Genomic DNA, 25,889 nt, shown 5'->3' with positions numbered 1-25,889 from the left:
AGAGAGGGAGAGAGAGCGAGCGAGCACAGGCAGACAGAATGGCAGGCACAGGCAGAGGCAGAAGCAGGCTCCCTGCTGAGCAGGGAGCCCGATGTGGGACTCGATCCCAGGACGCTGGGATCATGACCCGAGCCGAAGGCAGCTGCTCAACCAACTGAGCCACCCAGGCGTCCCTCTTCATGATTTTTAATGTGTACTTTTTCAGGATAAAGCCTCAATCAAACTTTTTGCTCCCAATTTACTGTGAAATTTTTACTTCAATTTTATTTTAAGTGGATTCACTGAAAGTGGCCTTTTTTTCCAGTACAATGACCCTGGGATCACAGGGATAACCTGAAAATACGACAGAGACCCCATTTAGTCAAGGCATCCCTAAGTTGGAAGGGGAGTAAAATGTCCACTTGCTAAACCTCTGCCTGAGGCTTGAATCTTCATTCTATGTGGCTGCTAGCAATAGGCTGTCCAGCCTCCGCCTGTAGACCTCCATAGCTGGGGGTGCAACTGGTTTTTTGAGACACTTGGTGTGTGCCCAGCTGTGGGATATCATTAAATTCTCTGAGCAAAGGGACAAAGCAGCATTTTAAAATGGAAGCCAGGCTTTTGGGATTCCTAACTGAGCGCCCTCCTTCCTAACTGCCCCCTCTCCTTTCAATCCAGACATCCCGCACCTGAAACATGGCACTCACCACTTGTCCTCTTACTTCCTTTCCCTCAGTAGTCTGGTCCGCTTGCTCTCCTTGGGAGTGGCCCAAGGAAATTCTAGAAAACATTTTATTACCCTCATCTCTTTTGGCAACAGCGCACAAAGCACACTGCCCAGAGAATTTCTGATCAGCTTCATGAGGAGTGAGAAGGAACTTTCTGCACCCTGTTTTCTTTTGGCTTAAGGACTTGTGGTTTGTTTCTTTTAAGTAGACACCACACCCAGCATTGAGCCCAGTGTGGGGCTTGAACTCATGACCCTGAGATCAAGACCTGAGCAGTGATCAAGAGTGGGATGCTCAACAGACTGAGCCACCCAGGTGGTTGGCCCAAGGATTCCTCGGAAAGACAATGGAAATGACGGAGTCCCTGATAACGGGGAAATTAAAAACAAAACCCCCCAAAGACCCTACAAAGGTACTGAGCATAAAGGCATTGCATGACGTTTTCCAAAGTTTTATCATCTTCCACCGTGGACATCTGCAGACACTTGCTCAGTGAGCTCTACCCCTTGCTCGGTGAGCTCTACCCCCCAGGACAGGCAGGCTATCCGTGAGGACTTGGAAACAGGCCCCAGGATGGGTCCTCAAAAGAGCTCGTGGAAAATTCCAGCAGACAGTTCTCAAGATCCGGTGCAGGGCTTAGCAGGGCATCTTGGTTTCGTGGTCATGGTCCCCATTTCCCACCCCCGCGGCCCCCTTTCACAAACAGAAAACAGCTCTAGAAAGATAGCTCAGTCACTGGAGGTTAAATGCCCAAGCCCCCCAACCCTGACATGAAGGTATAGGGGAGAGTCAACATAACACCCACAAGAGACAGAGCGTTGCTTTTTGTTTGGTTTCTTTTTCCCACCCTCGGGAGTATTTCTGCATTCTAAAATGTTACACTGGAAGGCGGGCTGGTCAGTGAACACCGTCTGAGTTTTCAGCAAAAGTTCTGCGGCTTTAAGAAGACTTCCATCTGATGAGAGAAAACACTGCATGGACCACGTACAGGAGAGTGACCACGTATGAAAACACCTAGAACCGAGAGAAACAACGATTAATGGGGGTGCACGGGGAGAGGGCAGCACGCAGGCTGTCCATATTGAGCTGACCACTGGCACGGCGCTCCGGGATGATGGCCCAAAAGGGTGCGGGCCACCATCACTCCCGCAGACATCCTTTCCTGCTGAGCCCAGATGTGGCCCCAGAACGCGCTCAGCACAGAGCTCCAGGTGACCCATTGGTCCACAGGACTTGGTGTGCAAGGTCAAGTATCTGTCATCACACAAGTCATCGTCCTGGTGCGACCCAGCTAGAAATGGAGGCCCTCAGAGACCCCTCAAATGATACCCACTCTCCATGGAAAACGTCCTCCCCCTGCACCAGTAAGGGCAGGATCTGCCAGTGGTGATCCGCTGGCCTTGGCTAAGAGAATATGAACATGTGGGTTTGCTGGCTCTGGTTAAGGGCTCGATGTTGTCTGGTCATCCTCAGACACCCACCAGAATTTTCTTCTAGGATCTTAATTTCATAAGCATGGGCTCGGAGGAAATGAGGGACTGGCATGAGAAGAAGGGACTGGGGCTTTGGCAAAAAGAAGGGGGGGTCTTAATGAGAAAGCTGTTGGAAAGATCCAGTCAGGGTTTTGACAAGGGGAACAAAGGCCCTGGAAATGGGGCAAATGGTCCCTTTGTCCCTGTCAAGGCCCAGCCTTGTGTTCACTCAGGCCCCGTCTATTCCTATCACCTGCTCTGGGTGGCTGGCCTCTCTGAAGGCTTGCCAGCCCCCAAGTCAAATATCTGCACCTGGATTTGTGACCTTGGGTGTGGGGTCAAAAGTTGCCAACCCACACACGACGTTAGGGCAGCTACGGTTCCGTGGCTCTCGGAAATGCCCATAAACACCAGAGGTCCTCATGCCGGCTCTCTCTCCCTGCCTCCACACATGGGCGAACCCTGCACCCTCATTGGCCAGAGGCAATGACTAAGCCGAGTTACTTAATAACAAATTTAAGAGAACTCATCTGGAAACAGCATCTAAAAGGAGCAGTTCTACGTGACCAAGCATTTGACTGAGCAGCACCCCAGCCCCCAAAACACCTCTCCCTGTCAGATGGGAGCACTTTATTGTCTGGGGAATTCCAGACCCAATGAGAACCTTTGGCAGGAACCCCCCTCAGATGTCCCCCGCAGTAGCAGGAAACAGACACTTATTTTCCAAGTGGGGTCAAGCAATGGCACCCTGGGGACCCTGAGAGCCGGGGACATGCATGCATGTAGCATATACTTGGGCCTTCAGAAACCCCTCTCCCTAAATGGCTGTTATTCCAGATTTCTGCAGAAGTTTCCAGCTGCCCTCTCAATTCCCACCAATCCCAGAGATCCCTCTGGCATAGACTCTCTGAAGGAGAAAGAGAGAGGGAGAAGCATGGCTTTTGAGGCAGCCACAGCTAAGTAACAGAGAGGGGAGAGGCAGGCCAGATGCTTCCAAAGGCCAGGAATGTGTGGGAGAAGGTCTTGAGCTACCTCCCCATTCCAGGGCTTGCTACCCCCTGGATGTAGGAAAGGCACGCTGTGGTTGGGCAGGGTCGTCCCTGCAAGCAGATATAGCTGACATTTCCAATAGAGAGACATGACTTTACATCAAACCGGGCTCCTACATGACCTTTAGCCCAGGGCACCGGTCTGCAGGCAGTGTTTTTATTCTGGATTCTGGCCCATGTACATCTCATTCATCTAACATAAACGGGGGGACATGATCAATTGCGGCGCGGATAAGTAGATGTTGGTGTAGTTGTCAGCGGAATGCTAGACAGCCGTGAGAATAAATATTCTGCATCTCCACCCAAAAATGTGGATGAGGCCCACGAACCCAAGGCTGAGAGCAAGAAGCCAGACATAAAAGTGCACAGTGCATGACTCCATTTCCAAGTTCAAAAGCAGGCACAACTGAACTAAGCAGCTAGAAATCAGGAGACCAGTATCCTTCGTTTGGGTGCACAGTGATAGCAGCAGGACAGAGGGACCCTGGGAGCCATTTATTATGTTCTGTTTCTCAATTTGGATGCTTGTTGCACAGAGGAGTTCACTTCATGGAAGTTTACCCACTTGTACACTGGCAACCCACTCCCTTCTCTGGATGTCTGTTGCATTTTGGTAAGGAGAAAAAGAGAAAAGCTGGAGCACAGGAGATGACAGAGGTTCTCAACTAGAGACCTGTCCCCCGGGCCGAGCAGTCATTCACCCTAACTGGCTTGCTCCCTGCTGGCTGCATTCCACGTGCATTTCACGACTTTCACCTGCAATAATTTTACGGCACTTGTTGTCTAACACCGTGCTGCTGATGTCCGTTCGTGCTGCTGATGTCCGTTCGGAGAGAAGGCTTCTGGGGTTGGGATGGGGCGAGGTGGCTCCCAACAGAGTCATTGGAAGGATGACAGAGGAGGCGGGATTACCAGCCTCCTGAGGGAGGGGAGAACAACCAAGGTGAAGCCTGGCCATGTTCCTATTTAGAAACCAGGTATTTTGGGAGCTGAGCCAAATGGGGAGCCATTCCCACATTATGGGACATTTGAGGGGATACCAGGGACCAGAAGTGGTCATATTTATGGAACTGGAGAGTAGGCTGGTGACTTAAGGGGAATGTGTGTCTTTGGGGTGGGGGATGGGCCCATAGGGGCCTGCAGGCAAGGCTTTCAGGAACTTTCCTCCAGACCCCTCCCTCTGGGAGCAGGAAGAACACTCCCCCCCAAACCCTTTCCAAGAGCCCAACCATGCCCCTCCCTGTGCGTTTTCTCTCAGCCTCTGCTCTAGTCTTTCCAAAAAGTGGGGACAGCCCTGTTTTTCTCCTGGAGATCTTGTGATTGATCATCACATTTGACCTCAGGATTTGTAGAACTCACAGGTCGACCTTTAAAGACCTGAGGAGTGCTAGTTCCTGAACCTCTTTCATATTTTTTAAGTGGCTAGAGATACATCTGCTATTTCGAGTTCACATCTTGGTGGGAGGCCTCACATGCAGCCTGGAAGAAGGTCTTAGGAATCGAAACCTTCTCCTACTCTCTGTCTGATTCATTCCATTAAAAAGGGAATCCGGGTTGTGCCCTCAAAGTGCACCAGTGGTCTGGGCCCAAAGTTGGAGAACGCTTCCTTCAGAGTCCAGAGGCCCTCATGCGCCATGCGCCTTGGCCACACATAGCAGGCACCCCCATTTGTTATAACGACGGCGTGAAGGAAGCTCCCAAGGGCCCCCATTGCTCACTGTGAGGGCTCGGAGAAAGGGAGTTAACGTCTCTGTGGTTCTGAGGGAGTTGGACAGATGAGCACGTTGAGGTACCGGCTCAAGGAAATGGCAGGGGCGTGAGCTCCGGCCCCTCCTGCTCCAGCAGGTTCTCAGAGCCGCTGGGCAGGAAGCATTGTCACGAAGAGCTGAATGGCCTAACCGCAGCAGCAAACACCCACAGGTCTGGACACTCTGGGCCCAGAAGAGCTTTTGTACAACCCCAGCCCTGAAGCCCGTGGCTTGGTGAGACCCTGGCCACTTGATTTGACATCTGTGGCCTCTGCGCTTCCCTGGCCTGACTGTGTGCTTGAAGGGAAGACCACTCAGGGAGAGCCGGGGGCACCCACGTGGCTAGATTCACTGCTCCAAACAGGTGCTAAGAGTAGGGGTGACAGAACACCAGCTCTGGACACCAGCAACTCCTGACCCTCTTGGAGCAAGCTATCCATGTCCTCAACATCCTGCTTCCACATCTGTGAAATGGGTATAATAAGAGCGCCTACATCCTAGTGCTATGGCGAGAGTTAAACAAGGTCCTTCATGGAGAGTTCAGACAGTGCCTGACACTCGCGGTTGTTTCCCTTTTGCAAAGCCCACCCAGGCGCAGAACAGAGGGCTAAGGGAGGCTGGGGCACGTCAGCTCCCTCCTCCAGGGCTTTGTTTCTTCAGGAGTCGGTGAAGCAGAAAGAGAGGGAGGGTCCATAACAGGGTTCTGCTGACCCTCTGTCACTGGGCAGGGGGAGCTGGGCCCAGGGGCAAGTCACCCGGGGGACTTACCACAGCGGAGATGTTCTCGTGGTACTGTTTGTAGGTGTAGCCCTCCTGCATCCCGATGGTGGCCAGAGCTTCCAGGACGGAGGCGCTGAGGTAAAACAGGGCAGCGAGACAGTGGTAGGCTGCATCCTACAGGGTCAGAGAGAGCCGTGAGGAGTGGAGGGGGGGCAGCTGTGGTCTTAGCCAGGTCTGTCTACCCCCACTCCTTGCTCTCCTGGCATGGCTCAGGTCCTGCCTTCATCTTCTGCTGCTTCCTTTGGGAAAGAAGGGCCTTCCTGCCCCGCTCCCTGCCCTGTCCACCCGTCACCCCACCCTAGCCCTCTCCTCACAGAGTGTGGGTAACCAACACTGCCCAGTGGGTTCTAGCTCATGGTGGGGGGGCCACAGTCAGGACTTCAGGGGAGAAGGCACGCTGCTTTCCCTTGACGTGGGATTGAGGAAGAGCTGGGGGTCAGGAAGGGCAGCCTGGGATTTAACCCCCAGGTGGTCACAGTCCCAGTTCAGATGTGGCCTCAGTGACCAGGGCAGGGGGAGAGGGGCCCAGGCCATTTCCACTATGGTTTTTTTCTTGTTAGTGTTCAATTTTTCTTGGGGAGTCAAACTCCAGGTTTGTTTAAAAGCAAAAAATGACTAGAATAGGGTTTTAAGCAGCTGTAATTTGGAGGTAATTTCGAAAGTCTAAGTAGGGGGTGCCTGGGTGGCTCATTTGGTTAAGTGTCTGCCTTCGGCTCAGGTCATGATCTCTGGGATTGAGCCCTGGGTTGGGCTCCCTGCTCAGGGTGGAGTCTGCTTCTCCCTCTCCCTCTGCCTTTCCCTCTGCCCCTCCCCCTGCTTGTGCTCTCTCACTCTCTAATAAATAAAATCTTAAAAAAAAAAAAAACCAACAACTTAAAAAAAAGAGAAAGAAATTCTAAGTAGGAGGCCTTTTGAGAGCAGAGGCCTTGCCAAATGGCCCTGCCCTCTTCTGCCATAGATAAAAGGCAGGTGTCCCATGTGTAAGTTCTACCTGCTTCAAGGGCCTGAAGGCAGAATTCAGGCAGAATTCAGACCAGAGGCCATGTCTCTGCCACCTCCAAGTCCTTCTCTGGGCACCCTGCTTTAGAAGATCATCACTGGGCACAGGCCAGGAAGCCCAGTGCCTCCCACTGGGCAGTTAAGGCCAGCCCCCAGGTCCTTGCCCCTTCCTAAGATGGAAACCAGCTCTCCTGGGGTTTGGGAGACGCCAGCAGGCACCTGGCAGGTGCAGGCGGATGGGGAGGGGGGCTGGGCTGCTGGTTGTCCATGAAAAAGGCAGTCATGCAGGAGAAAGCCGAGCAGGCCCAATGGGAATCAGCAGGCCCAATGGGAATCAGACAGCAACAATCGACCTTTGCTTTCACCTTCTCCTGACCTCCTTGCTGTGGGGAGACCTGGGCTGCTAGGGAGAGGTCAGAGCCAAAGGCCTGGCCAGCTTAGCCTGGGAACGGGGCTAGGACTCATCAACAGGACAGCCTCCCCCAGCCCTAGAAAAGCCAGCCTGCCCGTGGAGAGGGTCCAATACCCACCCACCCACCTCAAACATTCCGGGCTGTGACTCACCAGGGTGACCCAGGAAGTCTCCCCGCCGTGGGCACCAATTATGTACAGGACGAGGAGGGTTGTGGTGGCCAGGAAGCAGAACACGGACACAAACATCACCCAGCCCTGGATCAGGGGGATGGGCACCAGGGATGAGGCGACCAGGATCCACACCAGGCCCCCAAAGACCTGCGGAGGGAGAGAGGGCAGGGGTGAGCCTCGGAGCGGGAGAGCCCGCACCCATGAAGGGCCAGACCCACAGTCATGCTGGGGCATTGGGGGCAGAAAAACAGGAAAGAGGCAGAGAATGGCGGTGGGCATTTTCCTCCCCCAAAACCACTCTTTCTGCCTGCATTGCGGGTCTTGGTCCAATCCCTTCTTGCTTGCCTTTTTCACATTTTAAATGCAATTTTGATTTTTTATTTAACAAAAACGTATACCACACACTTATATGCTAGGCACCATCCTAAGCACTTCGAAAATATTAACTCGGTTAATTCTCTCAATAACCCTACAGACGAGGTCCATTTGTCAGATGGGGAAACTGAGGCACGTGGACACTAAGTAATCTGTCATCCCGAGAAAGGACTTATCTCCTCCAGTATTATCATTATTCTGAGGTTTTATCCTAGATTAGATCCTAATATTTTGACATTAAAATATCTTTCCCGTTATAAAAAGTTAGTGACTAGCAGATTTTTTGGTCTTTACTTGGCAAAATAATTGACCACACTATGTCATAAGCATATATATATTTTTTAATTTCACCCTTAAATCCCCAAGTCCAGGAAGTGCTCTGACTAGTGGGGTCCAGGCTGGAGTAGAGAGGTCAGCCCGCCTCCTTGGGTGGCCTAGGACTGGTGTGAGAGAAGCATTTCCCTGTTGGTATCTGAAGCCTCAGTGAGCCCCACGTTTTCAAAGAGGAGCACAGGACAGCAGAGGAGTCATACCACGCCCCTGAGGCCACAGTCCTGGATCCCTGAGGACTAAAGCACACACACCAAAGCTGGGATTGTCTTCTCTTCCCTTGTCCCTCTTTATCTCCCAGGAAGACAGTTTAGCCTTCTCCACTGTCCTCCACCCAGGTAAGGACTGTGCTCGGAAAGGCTGGGACACAGATGGAGAGGGTTCCGTGGCCAAAGGTTTCCAAGGTCCTTCAGAGCATCTGGGGGCTGAGGACAGGATGCCCTCCCAGCCTTATGTCCCGTGGAGTGAACTCAAGTAGTAGCTGGGCCCCCTGTCCTGTATCTGCTGTCCATCTGCTGGGCAAGGGCCCCCCATCTTCACAGGTGCTCCCTGAGCCTCTCAGCTGAGAAGCATCAGGACGGAAACACATTTGAGTAGAAAAACCAGAGCGATGAAGAAACTGGGGTTATCAAAACAAAGCTGGGCCTGATGACTCAGATCTGGGCATCTCTGACCAGAACACTTCTTCTACTGTTGAATCTGAGGGTCCGGGAAGGCATCGGCAGAGGCAGTGGGACGCATTTTACAACTTGCTGTCATTGGAGCAGACACTTCAATAAAAACCCTTAGACCATCGTAGCATATGATCTCTGTGTGTGTGCCTTTCATCCATAGCTGTCTATAAGATCACAGAGATGACTTCGCCTTTTCCATAATGGACCCTGGTAAAGGGATGTGAACGTGCTGGTGGCTGAGAACTTGGCCAAGCGTGGAGAGAACAGGAATGCCTACATGGAGGGCAGAAGAAAGGGACTGGGGGATGTTCCTCTCCGGAGCGTCCTTTACTGGGCGCCAGAAGACCGTCCAAAGAGGACCGATCTCAGGTTCCCTCATATGCTCTCAGGGAGCCTTGCCCTTCCTTCTCCTTGTCAGTTCCCAGCATAAAATCGGTGTCCTTTGTTAGTTACAAAATGGTACTATCCCTGACCACGTGATGGAGGGGGTGAGGTCCCTCTTGTTCATGGCAGACTCTCTGGTATGGGACACCTGTCCACCTGTATGAGTTAGTTATCCAGCCTTCAGGGGCTCATGTCAGATGGGTATGGGTAAACAGGAATGACTTATGCGTTGAGTGTGGACGGAGAGTCCTAGTGTTAGGGAATCCAGTGAGGGACACTGTGGGCCAGAGGTGCCTGCAGGCAGCCAGTGCACATGGCATTGATGAACGCTGAATGCTACACTACGAAAAACAATTCTCTTTTTCTAAGGCAAGAGGGGCTCAGGGTTGAGCCAGGGGTCTGGAGCTCCCTTAGAGCAGGGGCTCCTGGAATGGGCTGGCAAAGGTGAACTGAGCAATGAGGCTGTTTTTATTTTAAGATAGTGATATAGTTATTTTGGATAAAATTAACTTAAAACCATATGGGGTAAGTTAATGCACTGATGGTACCAGTCAATGGCAAAATCTGGGAAGATGGCTCTCAGGATGCCATACAGACTCCTGTGACTTTCTCTCCAACTGCTTGTTTTCTCCCTCTTTGGCTTGGCCAGGAATCAAAGGCAGGGAAAAGAAAGCGGAGTCAGAGTGAAGCCATGGCCCAGAGTGCCTGCCATAGAGTCCAGAGCATGTGCTAGCTTGATGTGGCCCCAGTTCTGATGCTGAACTTCTGGTACCTCTGCAGAGGGGAGTGTTAAGGTTTATCCGGGCACTTGTCCCGCCTTGGGTGTGTGTTTTTACCAGTCTGATGATGCTGTGTCCCAGCTCCCTGGAAAATGAACTCTCTCTCTCTGACTCTTGGAACCCATGGTAAGAATACTTGTCCATGGAAGCAAAGCCCACCCTGGGCTCAGTCCCAGCCCCCTGCCCCCTGGCAGATCTCAGGACCCTATCCTGCCTTTGGGTGTATGACCTTGCAAAGGTCCTTTTAACAATTATGCTTTTTATTTCTTTGCATGGTTGGTTTAGAGAGGCAAGTTTCATAGTAAGATGGTGGGAAGCAATTTTCCCTCTCTCGCATGCAGCTTTAATGAGATATAATTCATGTATGAGACAACTCGCCTATTTAAATTGTAAAATTCAAAGATTAAAGATTATTTACAGATATGTGCCGTCATCAACTCCAGACCAACTTTAGGACCTTTTCATTACCTCAAAAGAAACCCCGTACCTTTAGCTTTGGCTTGCTTCTCTCCCTCCCATCCCTAAGTGACTGCTAATGCTCCTACTTCCTGTCTCTCTAAGATTTGCCTGTTCTGAACTTTCACATTGAGTTGAATCATAGGACAAAAGATGGGCTTTTATGACTGGCTTCTTTCCTTTAGCATAATGCCTTTCAAAGTGAGAAATTCTCTCTCAAGGGGACTTTCACAAAATATCTCTACCATCACAGCACACCCCACTGGCCCATTCTGACCCCCGTCATCCAGGGGACACTGAGTGAACGTGCCTCTGGACTTTTTTTTGGGGGGGGGGAGCCTCCAAGCTGTGAATAGATGGGAGAGCGATGGGTTCCCAGGAACGTTCCTGAAGGAAGCATGCCACCAGCCCAGTCTCTCCCTGGAATGGAATGTATATTAAGTTACCCATCATGGGAAGGCCATGTCCTCAGCACAAATGAAATGATTAAAACCCGGGGGGATTTTGCTCCCAAAAGACTGGCAGAGGCTTGTCCACTACCCTCCACGGCCCTGCCCACTGGGTCCTAAGGGTAGGACCGCCTGGGAGGGGTGCTGAGATGGAGACAGAACCCCGAGAACAGGAGGGGTAAGTGACAAACACAGCTGAACCACGGCATCTACTCTCAGCCAGACAGTGAGCCCTGGAAACAGGCACCGCGGCTGTGAGAAGCCTGGGGCCAGGCCCGATGCCGCCCAGAAGCCGCCCCAGCTGTACCAGCTGCGCACATGCGCGAAGGCTCCCGCCCCTCCCGGGCCCGCGGGCTCCCGTGGCACAGCCACCACGCAGCGTCTGTGCCACCAGCAGTGGCGTGGGAGCCCTGGAGGAGTGGGCGGCGGCGGGGGGGGGGGTGTGTGTGCTCTCCCCACAAACCGCTGGACCAGGCTGTCGCGGGAGTCAGGCTCTTGGGCCTTGGCCTCCTGGTGGGCAAATGGCAGTTTGCGCCACATTGCAGGCTGGTGCGCACTGGCTGACGCTCTGGGTGTGAGAGTGAGGCCTCTGGTGCCGTGCCCAGCACCATCCCCGACTGGGATAAGACAAGTGTTCACCTGCGGGGCCCACAGCCCTTGGGGACAGATGCAGACACAGCCAGTTTACAAGGCAGGATGATAACCAGCCCTGAGGGGACAAAGCAGCCTGGACCGGGGCAGGGCCCCAATCAAGTCTTGAAGGGGGAGTTGGACTAACTGGTTTACCAGGCTGAAAGGTCAAGGAGTGGGTTTCCAGGGGGAGGAAGAAGTACATGATGATATTACAATGTAATGTAATGTAATGTAATATACAGGCAAAGTCCAGAAGATGCTGAAGCCACAGTGAGGACTTCAGAAGGCCTGGGAGCTGGGCATAAGGCATGCAGTGAGGGGGAGGGGTGCTGAAGATGGGGCTTAACGGGGAGGACACTCGTGACAGAACTGATCTCTGAGTCAGCATGAAGGCCTTTAAGGCCCTGCTCCACGGAAAACTGGGGTTCAGTGTGAATCATGGGACAAAGCCAGTGCCTGTCCCACTCCACCTACTAAGTGTGCAGAGAGCAAACAGAACAAGCACAGCACCCACACCCACCGAGATAAGGCATCTTGGGCAGGGAGCAGTCCACCCCATCCTGACCTCAGGACCCCACTGGCCAAATATTTGTCAAGAGAAGGGGGTAGGTGAGGGTTCAAGCATTTCCCTTTGTAAAGAAAACTCCAAACAGTTCCCAAGACCACCCCCCCCCCCCCCACAGCAAGTGCCCCGAGGCAATCATTTGGAAACATTAGTCATCCCCATGGAGGCACAACCCCACTTGCCCTTCATCTCTGTCAACAGGCCGCAACTTCCCACTGCCCCCTGCCTACACCAGGTCACTGTCCTCCATAACAGACATGGTACAGCTGGCTAGGGTGGTTGCCGGAAACAGTCGCTAAGTTGCATGGCCTGAGAATCATCTGTACTGAGCTCTCTCTGTGGGGCCCAGAACCCCAAGCTGGAAAACGGTGGTAGGTCTGGGCTGACACTGTAGTTTGCAGCCCTTACCCTATGCTAGAATTGTCTGGAACACCAATGTCTGCGATCCGACTCAAGTGGAGAGAAGGAGTGTTAGACTAGCACGTGGAACAGACATCCCAGGCTCTTTGCCAAAAGCCTTAGAACATGTTTCCATAACACAAGCCCTTGGATTATGTCCTGGTAATTCCTGTCAAACAGAGTAAGAACTGGCTCCGGTCTCTGATGCCCTGCTTGGCGGTCTAGCGATGCCTGCTGAGGCAAACTCTCTAGGTCCTGAGTGGGCTCTCCGTGCAAAGCTCCCTCTCTTCTCCCCTCCTCAAGCTTCTATCCCTGTCTTGCCTCGAACGTGAGGTTAGCTCGTCCTTGGCTGTCCTCCAGATCCTGGGATGTAGCCTCCGTGTCTGTGAATGGGAATAAGTTGGTGATCTAAGGCCTCTACACCTGGTGTTACAGGACTGGAAACCACCCATCTTTAATTCAGGCTGGTTTGGGATGCCAAGCAGAGTTGAGGTTCCTAACAACCAGGGGTAATAATCAAAACCAGACCAAAAAATTCCAAAGACTTTAAAGAGTTTATATTTGTGCCTGCCCACTCAAATGATTTTTGTAAAAAAAAAAAATTCTCAGGGGATAGTCTTCGGGGGAGCTCTCATGTAAACTTAGAGAAGGTTCTCAATTTTTCTTTCTGAATTAATCCACAGGAGGCAGACTTAGCATGGCAAAGGGTATAGACTTTGGAGCCGAAAGCACCAGGTTTCAGTCTCAGCTCTGCCACTTTCTAGCTGGGTGGCTGGTTGTTCCTGGTCCATTACTTAACCGCTCTGTTCCCTATTTGTGAAACAGCAATAACAACAGTGCCCACCCCATGGGCTGGGGGTGAAATGGGGTTATGTCTGCGGAGTGCCTGACACAAAGTGAGCGCCTGAGTGTTCGCTGTCTCAGCTGTCATAGGATGGGGTGAAGTCTCATCTGCAAACGTATCAAAGTAACTACCAGCAGGTCTGGGAGACACGCACAGATATCCACTCCAAACCATACTGGGGCCTAGAATTTAAAAATAATTTCAAAAGGGGTTCCCCGGGGTGGCTCAGTGGGTTGAGCCTCTGCCTTGGGCTCAGGTCATGATCCCAGAGTCCTGGAATGGAGCCCCACATCCGGCTCTCTGTTCAGCAGGAAGCCTGATTCCCCCTCTTGCTCTGCCTGCCTCTCTGCCTATTTGTGATCTCTGCCTGTCAAATAAATAAATAAAATCTTTAAAAAAAATAATGATTTCAAAAACATCAAAAAGGAGAAAAACAACTGATCTCCCAGAAATCAAAAGTTGAGAAAAATGTGTCTGCTTCTGTGGAAGGAAACACAAAGGATGTTAAAAAAGGAGAGAGCCTGTCTTCAAACAATGAGCTTTGGTTGCAAAAGGGGGAAAAGGAATCCTCCAGCACATTCTTAAGATTCGTATGGTGTTTCCACAGCTTGCGCCGGGCTGAAAGAGCTCTGGGTCCACAATGGCCCAGTGTCTTTCCTGCGCGGCTGGGATAACTGAGGACAATGCAGGAGAATCGCTCAGATTCTCTGGATATTTTCCTGGGACTCCATTTTACTCTGTTAAGGTCTTCACAGGCAGATCCTTTCCCAGTCACCAGTCAAGGTGTGAACTAAAGAGGATTTCCCATGCAGGGCTTGGCGCCTTGGAGTCCAGCATCAGAATTCCCAGGGGCTCTGAGGGCATGGTGTGGGTTTCCTGAAGGCACATGTGAACAGGAGTCTGTAATCTGAACTCTCGAGAAGAAAAGGAAACTGGTTACAGAACGTAGACGGTGACCCAATACTACACCATCCTGCCACTTGGGTGAGGGTCCACAAGTCCTCTCCCTAGGAAGGAAAAGGGGAGATGGCAACCCCAGATGAGCCAGGTCCTGGCTGCTGTGAGCTCTGAGCCCTCCAGTGCTCTCAGAAGGCCACCAGGAGCAGTAACCTCAATTTGTGTTGAGGGAAATGACCATACTGACTGGACTAGTGTGTGTGTGCGTGCGCGCGTGTGGACGTGCATGAGTGCACATGGGCCTGAGCAAGCGTGTGGGTGTGTGTGTAGAGGCTGATTATGGACGTGCTATCACGGAGAAGGGAAATGCAGCAAGCTGAAGTCAAGAAGACGTAAGCACTGGGTGGTAGGAGAAGGTGCAGAGCGAGCTCAGAGGGAAAGCCCGAGACCAGACCCCCAAACGTAGAAGCCTTCTCCAAACATCCTCTGGCTCTTCAGGTCTGAGACAGAGGCTGGGGACTCTTCCTGTTCTGAGGGGTAGTGATGGCAGAAGTAGCCACGTGGGGCTTCTGCCAAGGTCCCTGGCTTTTGTGTGAGCCCCACCTCCCTGGTGTGGAGGAGCTCAGCACCCCCGCAAGTCAAAGGAGAGGCTTCCTTCACTTGCTCCCTTGCTCACCCCCTCCCTCCCTGATTCTGTTATCCGTGCATTTAGCAGATGCTGACAGTGCCCTTGACCATGGCCAGCACTGAGGTAGGTACACCTACCGGGGTGGACATATGGAGTCCCTCTTCCAGCCCTGCCGCCAGGCTCCACCAAGGGCAGAGTCAGCCCCTGGTAAAAGTGTCAGGGCCCTGGGGAGGGCGAGCCACTAACCACCTCTGCCTAGGACAGGGCAAAGCCCAGCAATTTGCATAGACCCCCTAGGGAGGTGTCTGGTGGGGGGAGGGGTCAGAATATTCTTCGTGTGTGGAGAGTCCAACCGCAAGGCCACTCTTAAGGCAAACACCAAGAGTGGTGTTGAGGCTACCTGACTCAGTTTACCTATGCAAGTTGCTCCGCCCTCCCCAACCCTTCATCAACAAATTCATCCTTCCATTATGCCATTATCCCTTCCAAGGCAGGGTTAGACAGTATCCCTTTTTCTGGAGGTAAGACCAGGACTCAGGTTGTAACAGTCTCAGACTCAACTGAGTCTGGTTGTAAAGAGGGCGTTAGAGACTTGAGATTCAAAGGGATAGGGGCTGAGTTCAGGTCCACAGTGGACATTAACAGGGTGAGTATGGACTGAGAGGAGGGTCCTGTCCAGTCCCTCCATCCCACTTCCCTCAAGTCCCAGGGAAATCTCTTCCGCAATATGCACTAGACCTCGGCTTTAAGCTCCGGACACCGATCACTCCCTCCCGCTGCAGAGGACGGTCACCCACTCCTGAATGAATGAAAAGTTCTTTCGGGTCCACACGGGTCCAAGGGCTTTCAGACCAGCATGTCCTCATCTGGATGGAAAAGTTTCCTGACCACACCTATACCCACGGGCTTTCCCCGGCAGGATAAACAGAAACCAGGAGGCTCCGAGAATAATACCAGTAAGCCACTTGTAAAGAGGGCAAATCCGGGGAAATGCGAGACCTGATGGGCGTGGCCACAGTGCCTGAAAAACCAGAGGTACTAATGGGAGTCACGAGCATAATAAGGTGGTGAGCAAACAGACAAAACAGGTGTGTACCCTCTGCTGTGAGAAGGAACTGCCCATATAGGGCCGGGGGCTTCCTTCCAGTGTCCTGGGGGTTCTTTCTTGGGAGTTGCTGGTGACTCTCTCAGCTTCATCTTCCATCTGCCCTTGGAGTCAGGGGCTCCTCTATTGATTCATATTAACCAGGAGGGAGATGAGAAGTTAGCCCCCGTCCTACCAATGAATGCTAAGACAAATGTTTCAGAGGGCATGGTCTGTGCTGGGAACACGGACAATCTTAGGGTCTGGGCAGGAGACAGAGCCAAGCAAGGGCTTGCTGTACAGGTGCCAAGTGCCAGGAAAGGGGTGCTCTCAGGGTGGGCTTCCCGGTAGAGGTGTTGAGGAAATCTGGGCCCGAAGGATAGAGGGCTTAGTCCCACCATGCCATCTGCACTAAAGGAATGCCTCTAATGGAAACCAGCGGAGGACTATGGGCTGGTTCTGGAAAGCATCCTAAGACACAAAAGTAAGGTGGGACCCTTCCTGTCAGGTCCCGCTCTATAACCATGTTTGGCTTATCACCAGCCACAGGGCAGGATGGAAGCTGGAAGAGGTGGGGGTACTCGTTTGTGCAAGAGGCTGCCCTCTTACTGAACCAATGCTCTCCCAGATGGCGATACACTGACACTGAAGACAAATCATTTTCGTCAGGCGTAATCCCAGGCCCACTAGCGATTGGTCCCTTCCCCTTGGGCAGGTGCAGCAGTTTGCAGGGCACTGAGAATTCACAAAGCCCTCCCCACCCATCCTGGCACCGAGCTGCAGGGTGGTGCGTGAGAGAGGTCTAAGGCATCCCCTGGTCCCGAGGCAGAAGGCAGGACAGGAGTGCCACAGCCTCCCCCCTGGCCACCCCAGCAGGCTGGCCGGGATAGCCCACAACAGAGGCGGCCCTGGTTAGGCCCTACAGAGGGTGGCGTCTGTGTGTACTTGACAATCTCAGAGACAAGTCAAGTGTGCCCTCAACAGCCCCACCCACTCCCAAATCTCACTCGCCTCCAGCCTGCCTGAGAAGGGCACCTAAGGCCAAAGGCGGATCGGGATGGGTCTTCCGGCCCCCATCCTGCAGTCGCCCCCTTTTCGCAGGGATTGGCCCATTGATCTCAGAGCAGGTGGGTGAGTCATTAATAAATTAATAACTGGTGTACTTAAGAGCTATTGAACCATAACTGTGTGCATCGTGTCGTTAAGAGCTTTCTGCACAAGACTCATTCACGTATTCCTCACAGCAATCCGTGTGGCAGGTGCTGTTAGCCCCATTTTACTGATGCAGAAACCAAGGCACAGTCGCCTGCTCATATCCCCACAGCCGCTAAGGACCAGCTCCCACAGGCTGGCTGGGGAGCCTGAGTCAGCTCCCCCATGCGTGAGGCAGTTATCCAAGGCAGCTCACAAACGGTTCACCACGAAGTCTCTCTCTGTCTAGGGTCACTTTAGCAATGGCCTTGAGAGCAGCAATGTGGAGTAACAGGAGACTAGTCCTTTAACCTTCACCAGGCTCCCAGCCGCCCTGGGTCTGGAGAGAACTGCAAGGGAGGTGGCTTCCGGAGCTGGCTTCCCTTCCCCTGCCCCTCTGCTTGTTCAATAGGCTCTGTTCTTTCAGAGGAAGAGAATACCAAGGTTTTGTGTTTAACACCAGAAAACAAGCAAAAGATCAGAACACTGAAGGATGGCACTCCCTCTTCTGTAAGGCACAGGCCTGCGGTTCTCATCCCGGAGTCCATTGGCAGGACACTTGTCATGAGCTTCACCCTGCCCCCCACCCCTCCTAACAGGTGTAAGGATCCCAGCATCACTTTCGTTCCTTCCCTGTTGGCTTGGTTCCTGGACTGTCCCCTCATTTAGAGCCTGCACCCTTGGGGTTTCTGAGGGCCTTCTTCAAACTTGGATCCAGGAGTTTTGGTGGGGAGGAGGGTACTCCTCTTGCCCTCTCCCTGCTCCTCCTCTTCCTGCCCCCTCCCCTCTCAGCCCAACTGCAGTTCTACCAGGAATCTGGGGCTATGGGGCTCCGGTGTGGAATTTCAGGGCAGCTGGACTGGCAGTGCCTCTTCCCGCTGCCGCGCATATCCATGTGTGATGGCTGGTGACACGGCTTTTCTTTTCATTCCTACATGTTTTTCTGGGGCCTTAGGGAGTTGTTTTGCTCCAGTGTGGGCGGAACATTAGCTGTTAATGAGGTGGGAGTGGTAGAAGAGTCTGGAGCTGAGCATGGCAAAAAATGAATGCAGGTCCCTTACCGTGGGAAATAACGATGCTGCTGGGGGCCCAGCAGGAGCTAACCAGGAGCTAGAACTTTCCACTAGAATGTAGAAGGCAGGTCAGGGCGCGATGAGGCAGAGAGTACCAGGAACCTGCCCCAGGCCCCCAGAAACCGTCTAAAGCCCGTGAGGAGTGAGCCTGCACTTGCCCATGACATTCGAGCTTCTGAAAGAAGGCATGCCACTCACTCACCGTCCTTGTGCCCATCAGCCCCAGAAGAGAACATCTGGGGTGGAGGATCTTAGCGTCTTAGTGTTTGCCCCTGGGAGCCTTTGATTCAAAAACGCTATGTCCAGGGACTGATATTTGAGAGTCCAAAAGGAAGCCCCAGATGGGCTTGTGTGGGGGCTGGAGGCCAGGGCTTAACCATGAATCCATGAGAACTCAGCCCCTGGTCCTGTCCAGGCCGGCTGGCCCGCCCCATCCCACCTCAAGGCAGGGCCCAAGTTGCCCAGTCCCCACCCCGAGAATGGGCCTTTCCCTGAGAATGGGCCTAATCCCCGAGCCCAGCCACGCCGTTCCAAAGCCTGTGCAGAACTGGCCTAGGCTGTCCACACGGTGCCCTCCCCCACCCTCTACAGGGCGTGGCAGGCGTAGGTGCAAACAGTCAGCCTCTGGCCCTGACCCAAGCTGTGTGACCTGAGCGTGAGTGCTCTGCGTCCCTGGTAGTGGCTTCTGGAATCCTCCTCCTCTCTCCTGAACGCGCCCCTCTGACAGAGAGGATGCCTCATTCCCCCGAGGTATTAGCCCATCTGTGTCAAGCCAGGGAGTGACCTATGGGAACCTTAAAAGCAACCTTTTCCATGTAGCCTGTGATGACATACAGGTGACCGTGCGGGAGCTGAGCCCCATCACCGCACTCCGCAGTTTCCAGAGAACAGCTCCAAGTCACTGACTCCGATCAAAGCAGTCCTCTCTGGTTCTTGAAAAACCAGAAAAGTCATTTCTCAGCTCCAAGAACAAACCCCTACGTATCACTCCACCCCCCCCCCCCTTTAGAGAGGAGGAAAGGAGAAGGGCCAGGCAGGGTCCTTACCCGCTTCAAAACAGCTACAGAGAGGGGCCCCAACCACAACACAAAGACACAGGGTCAGGAGTCAGTGGGCACAGCCAGTGAAGGCCAAGCTCAGCCACTGCCCAGTAGGGCCAACCCCCACTCCCTGCTGACTACAGAAGAGGTCCCTCCCTGGCTGCGGGCAGCAGGGCAATTTCCCCAGGAGCACAGGGGGTGTCTGCTTTGAACCCAGGAGAACCTTTAGGGCATCTGATTCCCTCCCCCGTCCTCTCACTGAGAACTGTCTCTACCATCTTGCCCCCGGTGGAAATGTGGAGGCGGTGGGCTGGTCTACCAGGGGCCATTCCAAACCTCGCTGAGTCAACGGCTCAGCAAATGCAGATTCTTGGGCCCAGGCTTGACTCAGGGGCTCAGATCCCTCTGGGTGTGTTTTTTGACAAGCAGACCCAGGGGCTGGGAACTCCCCAGTCGGGAAGAGAAGGTGCAGCAGGCAAAAGTTCATTGTGGGTGTTTGGGTTAAGGCAGAAACAGGGACATGACTTGCTGCCATTCCAGGAAGTGCCACCCTGGAGACTGAGTGACCCGGGGCAAACTACACCTCCCACCTCCCTGCCTCAGTCTCCTCCCAGCTCAGAAAAAGGATGTTCCTATGAGTTCCCATGCTGTCTTCTCAGTGCAACCAGAGGGCGGACACCCACCAGAAAACTGCTGTATCATTCCCTACTTCTCCCCCCCCCCCCCCGCCATGGGGCTCTGTAGGGTGGCTGTCCCCTGGGTGGGGAAAATCTAGGGCAGGTCTCCGGACTCGCCCAGTCACTCTCAAATAATAAAAGTCCCCAGACATTTGGGGTCAGAGAAACAGTGTCCTGGGAGTAACTACCGTGTCCAGTTCACTGCGAGAATCGGAACTGCAAACCCGCTCCAGGCGGAACCCCCACTCCACTTTCACCCCGAAAAGTGCCCCCTAGGAGCCCTGGCTCTCACCGCCCCCCTTCTCTGCCTTCCCCGGGTCTCTCTTTACTCCCAGCCATTCTGTCAGTGGCTTTTCCTCCTTGCCAGGGTGCAGAGGAGGGAGCGAACGGTTTCCGTAAACCATTTTCAGGCATTTCCTTCACAGGTTCTGAAGGTGGGCTGGGGCCGGGATGGGGGGATGATCGATCATCAGTCCCCGGCACTTTGTGAGAGAAGTTTCCGCTGGCCCTGGCCACGGCTGAGACAAAAAGCTTCCTATGTCAACACCTTGTTCTGTGAACGGGGTGGGGCCAAGTGTCACAGAGCCCCTGGCTTAGAAGGGAAGAGGAGGAAGGGGAAGCAGAGACTGCGTCCCCCAAAGGAGAAGTCCTCCTTGGGTGGGGACAGGGGGACAGGTCAGAAGCAAAGCCCCAGCTTGAGTTTTTGGGAGAGAGGACATTGCACTGCAAGCCTGCCCCTTTGGGGTGCCCCTGTGACCGCACTGCCTTCAACAGGAATGTGGCCTGTGTGGCTCACACCATCTGATTGGCTCAGCCTTCCACTTCCTGCCATGGCCCTGCAGCTTTCAGAGGTCTGGTATAGGGATGCTGGGCCAGGGTGAAGTTGCCAGACAACCCCCCCCCGCCGCAACTCTCCCCCTGAGCCACCACCACCCTTCCCTGCCCCTGCGGGCAGTTTCCTGGCCTTGGCAGAGGAGGGGAGCTCCACCCTGTTGGCCTTGGACACTGGCATCTCTGACTCCCAGGCTACTGGGAGGTCAGGCATGGGAGTATCAACTGTGAGTAATCAGCTCAATGGACTACAGATTTAAAACATACCAAGCATTTCACACTCATTGGGTTAGCAGAAAATGGCAAATTCTAATGCAATCACGTATGGCAAGGATGAGGGACAATGAGGACTTTGACACACTGCTGTGGGGAGCTGGAAAGGTCCAGTTTTGCTTGAAACGTATACACTTTGGGAACCTTCTTATATTTAAAGAATACAATGTAAGGCAGGATCTTAGAAGGGGCCTGAGCTTAATTACGCGCCATCAGCTTCCAGGTAACACGGCTTCTGGAACATGTCCGTTGGAAACATCCTTTTGCACCCTGATCGGGTAACAGCTGGGAAAAGGAAGAAGTGCATTCCCTATGAACCAGGAAGTCGCATCCTCCCTGGGTGTTCTGGGAAGAACTTCCCCACATTGAACTAACAGGGCACATTCAAGAATGTTCTTGGCGATGCTAGAAGAACACAACAAACTGAAATCAGCCAACGCGTCCATTAAAAGAAGAACAGGTAAACAGCATCACCCCGCGGGATGTTACTATTTTCGTGAAGTGACACCATATAAAACAATGCCACGCACAGTCCACCCCGAGTGAGGCAGGCAGTTTAGGTTTAAATCAGCTCTGCTTGGGAGTCATGAACAAGACGTACAGCCCAGGGACTGTCCCGAGAACGGAGGGAAGAGAAGACGATCGCGGAAGAGCCGGTGGGTTTAGATGCCATCTGAAAAGCTTTATTTCCCGAATACTAAAAGTCAATCAGGTCAAATACTAAGATTTGACAAAGCATAGTGATAATCATGTGGGCGCCTTTTCTGTAATATGAAGTATTTCTTGATTTTTATTCTTTAAAAAACTTAAGGTTTTTTAAACACCTGTTCAATGGTGTTTAACACGTTCACCACCTCTAACTCCAAAACATTTTTGCCACCCCAAAAGGAAGCCCCGTTCCCATGAAGCAGTGGTTCCCCTCTTCTCCCTCTCATCTCAGTCCGTGGACAACCACCGGTTTGGGTTCGGTCTCTATGGATCTACCTATTCTGGATGTTTTACATAAATGGAATCATATAATTCATGACCTCTGGTGGCTGGCTTCCTGTACTTGGCATAATGTTTTCAGAGTTTATCAACTTTGCAGGACGTACCAGAACTTCCTTCATTCCTTTCTGTGACTACAGAATATCCTGCTGTATGGACAGATCGCAGTCTGTCTATCCATCCACTGAACTGGGGCCGTTTCCACCTGCTGGTTATTGTGAACAGTGCCGCTAGGAACACGCAGGTACATGTACTCATTCAGGTCCCTGCTTTTAATTATCTTGGTTAAAAATCTAGCCATTGAATTGCTGGGTCATATGGTAATTTCTTTTTTCAGAAACCATCAAACTGTTTTCCAGAAGCAGAACACCAGCAGTGTATGAGGGTTCTAATTTCACCCTGACCAAAACTTGGTATTTTCTGTTTTCTTTTTTTTAATAATAATCACCATAATTTCAGGTGAAACTACCCCACTGTGGTTTTTATTCTATGTTCTTTGTGATGAATGATGCAGAACCTCTTCCCATGTGCTTATGGGCCATTTCTACAGCTCCTCTGGAGAAATGCCTATTCAAGTTTGTTGCACATTTTCTAACTGGGTTGCGTGTCTTTTTGTTGTTGAGTTGTAAAAGTCCGTAATTAAAAGATTTATTTATTTATTTGACAGACAGATATCACAAGTAGGCAGAGAAGCAGGCAGACAGAGAGAGGGGGAAGCAGTGCTCCCCGCTGAGCAGAGAATCCGATGTGGAGCTTGATCCCAAAACCCTGGGATCATGACCCGAGCCGAAAGGAGATGCTTTAACCCACTGAGCCACCCAGGTGCCCCAATAGTCCATAATTAAAAAAAACAAAACAAAACAAAAAACCAACAACAACCCTCCCAGAGGTTTTAAACTCACTACTCTTTTCACACATGTAGACACATAAAGCTTCCTCTCTACAATGTTACAACGCAGGCAAAGGAAAATTTAAAGGGCCAGTGTCTGTTTTCTTTTCTGCTCTCTCAGACACCCCATGGGCAAATCCCCACCCTGGAGAGGAAGAAAGAGATTCAGATACACACTGGGGCACCTAAGGTCTCCCGGAAAGTTGGGAGGAAGGAAAGGAGGTGGGGAAGTAGGGCTGAGATTAAGGAGAAAAAAAATCACTCCTTTTAAAAAAAATTTATTTTATTTTAAAAGATTTTATTTATTTATTTGACAGACAGAGATCACAGGTAGGCAAAGAGGCAGGCAGAGAGAGAGGAAGGGAAGCAGGCTCCCTGCCGAGCAGAGAGCCCAATGTGGGGCTCGATCCCAGGACCCTGGGATCACGACCTGAGCCAAAGGCGGAGGCTTTAAACCACTGAGCCACCCAGGCGCCCCACTGAGCCACACAGGTGCCCTCTTTTTTTTTTTTTTTTTTTAAGATTTATTTATTCATTTCAGAGAGAGAGAGTGCACGTGCCAGAGGATGAGCAGGGGGAGCGTTAGAGGGAGACACACACACACACAGAGAGAGAGAGAGAGAGAGAGAGAGAAAGAATCTCAAGCTGATTCCCTGCTGAACACAGAGCCCAGTGAGTGTGAGGGCGGGGCTTAGTCCCAGGACATAGAGATCATGACCTGAGCCAAAACCAAGAGTCAGGTGCTTAACCAACTGGGCCACCCAGGTGCCATTAAGGAAAAAAAAAAAAAATCACTTCTAACACAGTTGAGGGGTTGATTTCTTATCAAGAGAGAATGATTTCTTATAGAAGAGAGAATGATTTCTTACAGAAGCCCCTACCATCTCAGGTCACAAAACTGCCCTGGGAGGTGTAAATTTCCACTAATTCATGGTTCTGAGATTTCGCACACCCAACCTTCCCCTTTCACATACTGCGATGTGGGGGTGGTATCCTCCCATCCCCACCCAGCAGACGGCTCTGCTTGGCTGGGCTGTTCCTACCCTCAGGGGCCCTCCTTCCCCTAAACTGTGATACCAAGAGGAGGCAAAGGGTACTGGGAAATTGTCCCTTCTGGAAAGCCCTGCCCCCGCAACCACTGCCACCTGCAACCCACCTGCTGCCCTTGAGCCCATTCTTGTCAGGGCAAGAGGAGAAGACCACAGTCTTCCACCTGGAGCTCAAGTAACACACTCTCCTGATTCTTGTTTTAATGCTCCTCAAATAGCTACAAAGGTAGAATAAACCACTCATAAGGGCAATTTAAGAGGCACTAAGAAGACCTTCTGTTGGTTAAAAATCTCTCTTGCCCCACCACACCTCACCATTAGCCATCATCTCTTTCAGTTACGAAACTCCGCCTTTGTAAATGCAGTAGCCTCTGAAAGAACCACCCACGACTGACTCCCAAGTCAGAGGGTCTACATGCTCTTTTCAGAAATCCAGCCTTGGGCAAGCACCGGCTAACTGCCGCATGGCTCAGACAAGCCATATAGGAAAAGAATGTTCTAGTGAATGCAAGCCCCTCTGCTCTGGGCTTGGGTGTCCCTATCCACAAAAGATGGGGCTGGCCTTAGTGGTGTCCAGGGTTTTCTAGATTAGATTAGTGGTGTCAAGGGTTTCTTCTAGATGTTACTTCCTTGATTCTGGCTAGCTCCAGGATTTGAAATCATTCTGGATACATCCCTGTTTGGGATCAACTCAACTCACACAACTTCAGTAATAGGGTGTCCTCAGGCCACCTCAGCCCCCTTTGCCCTTTCCACCAAACCCTCCACGGAGAGTAGAACCTGTTCCCTTTGCTGTTCACACCCTCCCGCCTCCCATTAGACAATAAGAAAGCCGAGATCCGGTTTTTAAACAGTTAGGTTTGGACGATTTCTTTTCCAATCAACCCTCCAGGCAGCCACTTCGGCAGTGGCGTGCAGGAAAGGAGGCTGGGTGGCCGCCAGGCAGCACACCCACAGAGTAACTACACCAGACCCTTACCTCCCAGGTAAGGGTCTGTGGCTCCTGCCGAGTTTCGGCTAAGGGCGGTCTGAAGCGTCGTTACAGTTATCCCCTTACTAGGAGGCTGGCGTGGGAAGCGCTCTTGGGCCACCAGCGGTGGCAGCGGAGACAGCGCCACTCCGGCTCTAGCTCCAGTTAGGGACCCGTGGGTTTCCTGCCGCTCAAGGTCAGCCAAGCGCAGGGCCGCTCAGGCCAGCCCCTCTCCATTACGCCCACCCGCAGCACAGGGCAAAATGACCGTGGCCAGCAAACGACGGCCTGTTCTATTATTTCCAGATCAAAGTTGTGGCAAGTACCCTTACTCGCCAGAAACTTTCAAAGGCCAGAAGAGAACGATTCAGATTCAGCTCCTCCCAGAACACCAACCCAATCTCCAGGCTTCGGTTGGCGATACGTACTCAGGTTTCTTTTGATTTTTGTTTTGTTTTGTATTGTTTTTTTTTTTTAACGAAATCCTAACCCTGGGAGAAGCTGGGCACTTGTACAAGGACGTTGCTCTCCAACAAGGGCATACTCTGCGCGGCTCCTGTGAAGTGAGCTGGGAGCGCGGCTTTGAAACCAGCGCACCGCAAGTGGACCCAGGCCTGCTTCGAACATTTGACCCATGTTGCGAATTTGGCTTTTCCACCTAGGTCCTGGAGACTGCTTACGCCCATTGCTCCTGTCTAGAGGGGGCCAAACGACCGGGGTGGGGGTGGGAGGAGAGAGCCTTTCCTCACTCCTGCCCCGCTCCCCGGATGCTCCGGGGACCTCAGTGCCGCTTGCGGACCCGGCCGCCACCACCCATCCCGACCCTTCCCCCGCACCCGCGCCGATGCGCCAGCCACTCACAAACTCGAAGATGAAGAGCAGGTCCGGGAAACTGGTGAAGACCGCGACGCCGCTGGGCAGGGTGCTGCCCCCCGACGCCGCTGCGGGGGCCATGCCGGCGTGCTGGCGTCGGCCTCGGGACTGGACGCGCGCGGCTCCGGCTCTGCGCTGACCGCTGGCTTGCTCTGCGGAGCCCAGTGGCCCGGGCGCCCCCGCGCGCGGGTTAAGAGTA

At 52.6% G+C, this 25,889-nt stretch overlaps 1 protein-coding gene across 1 annotated transcript; it reads right to left on the bottom strand.

Moving 5' to 3' along the window:
- Positions 1-1,142: 1,142 nt before the first annotated feature.
- MAL (mal, T cell differentiation protein) lies at positions 1,143-25,889 on the bottom strand. Its single transcript, XM_004770951.3, has 4 exons — positions 25,679-25,889; positions 7,320-7,487; positions 5,745-5,870; positions 1,143-1,721 (listed from the first exon to the last, which is right to left on the bottom strand). The coding sequence occupies exons 1-4, from the start codon at positions 25,769-25,771 to the stop codon at positions 1,647-1,649; spliced, it is 462 nt and encodes a 153-aa protein (XP_004771008.1). The 5' UTR covers positions 25,772-25,889; the 3' UTR covers positions 1,143-1,646.

This window comes from Mustela putorius, unplaced genomic scaffold (genome assembly GCF_011764305.1).
Source record: "Mustela putorius furo isolate JIRA1106 unplaced genomic scaffold, ASM1176430v1.1 tig00000281_pilon_pilon_pilon, whole genome shotgun sequence".
Classification (NCBI taxonomy): Eukaryota; Metazoa; Chordata; class Mammalia; order Carnivora; family Mustelidae; genus Mustela; species Mustela putorius.
Note: the sequence above shows the minus strand (reverse complement) of the source record. Positions and strands in the feature narration are given on the sequence as shown.

What these genes read in the sequence shown, in the direction of transcription:
- MAL (XM_004770951.3), bottom strand. Translation starts at nt 25,771, where the DNA reads ATGGCCCCCGCAGCGGCGTCGGGGGGCAGCACCCTGCCCAGCGGCGTC. An exon ending in TGCTCTTCATCTTCGAGTTT is followed by an intron (nt 7,488 to 25,678) that starts GTGAGTGGCTGG and finishes CTCCCTCCGCAG; the next exon opens with GTCTTTGGGGGCCTGGTGTG. An exon ending in ACGAGAACATCTCCGCTGTG is followed by an intron (nt 1,722 to 5,744) that starts GTAAGTCCCCCG and finishes TCTCGGTTCTAG; the next exon opens with GTGTTTTCATACGTGGTCAC.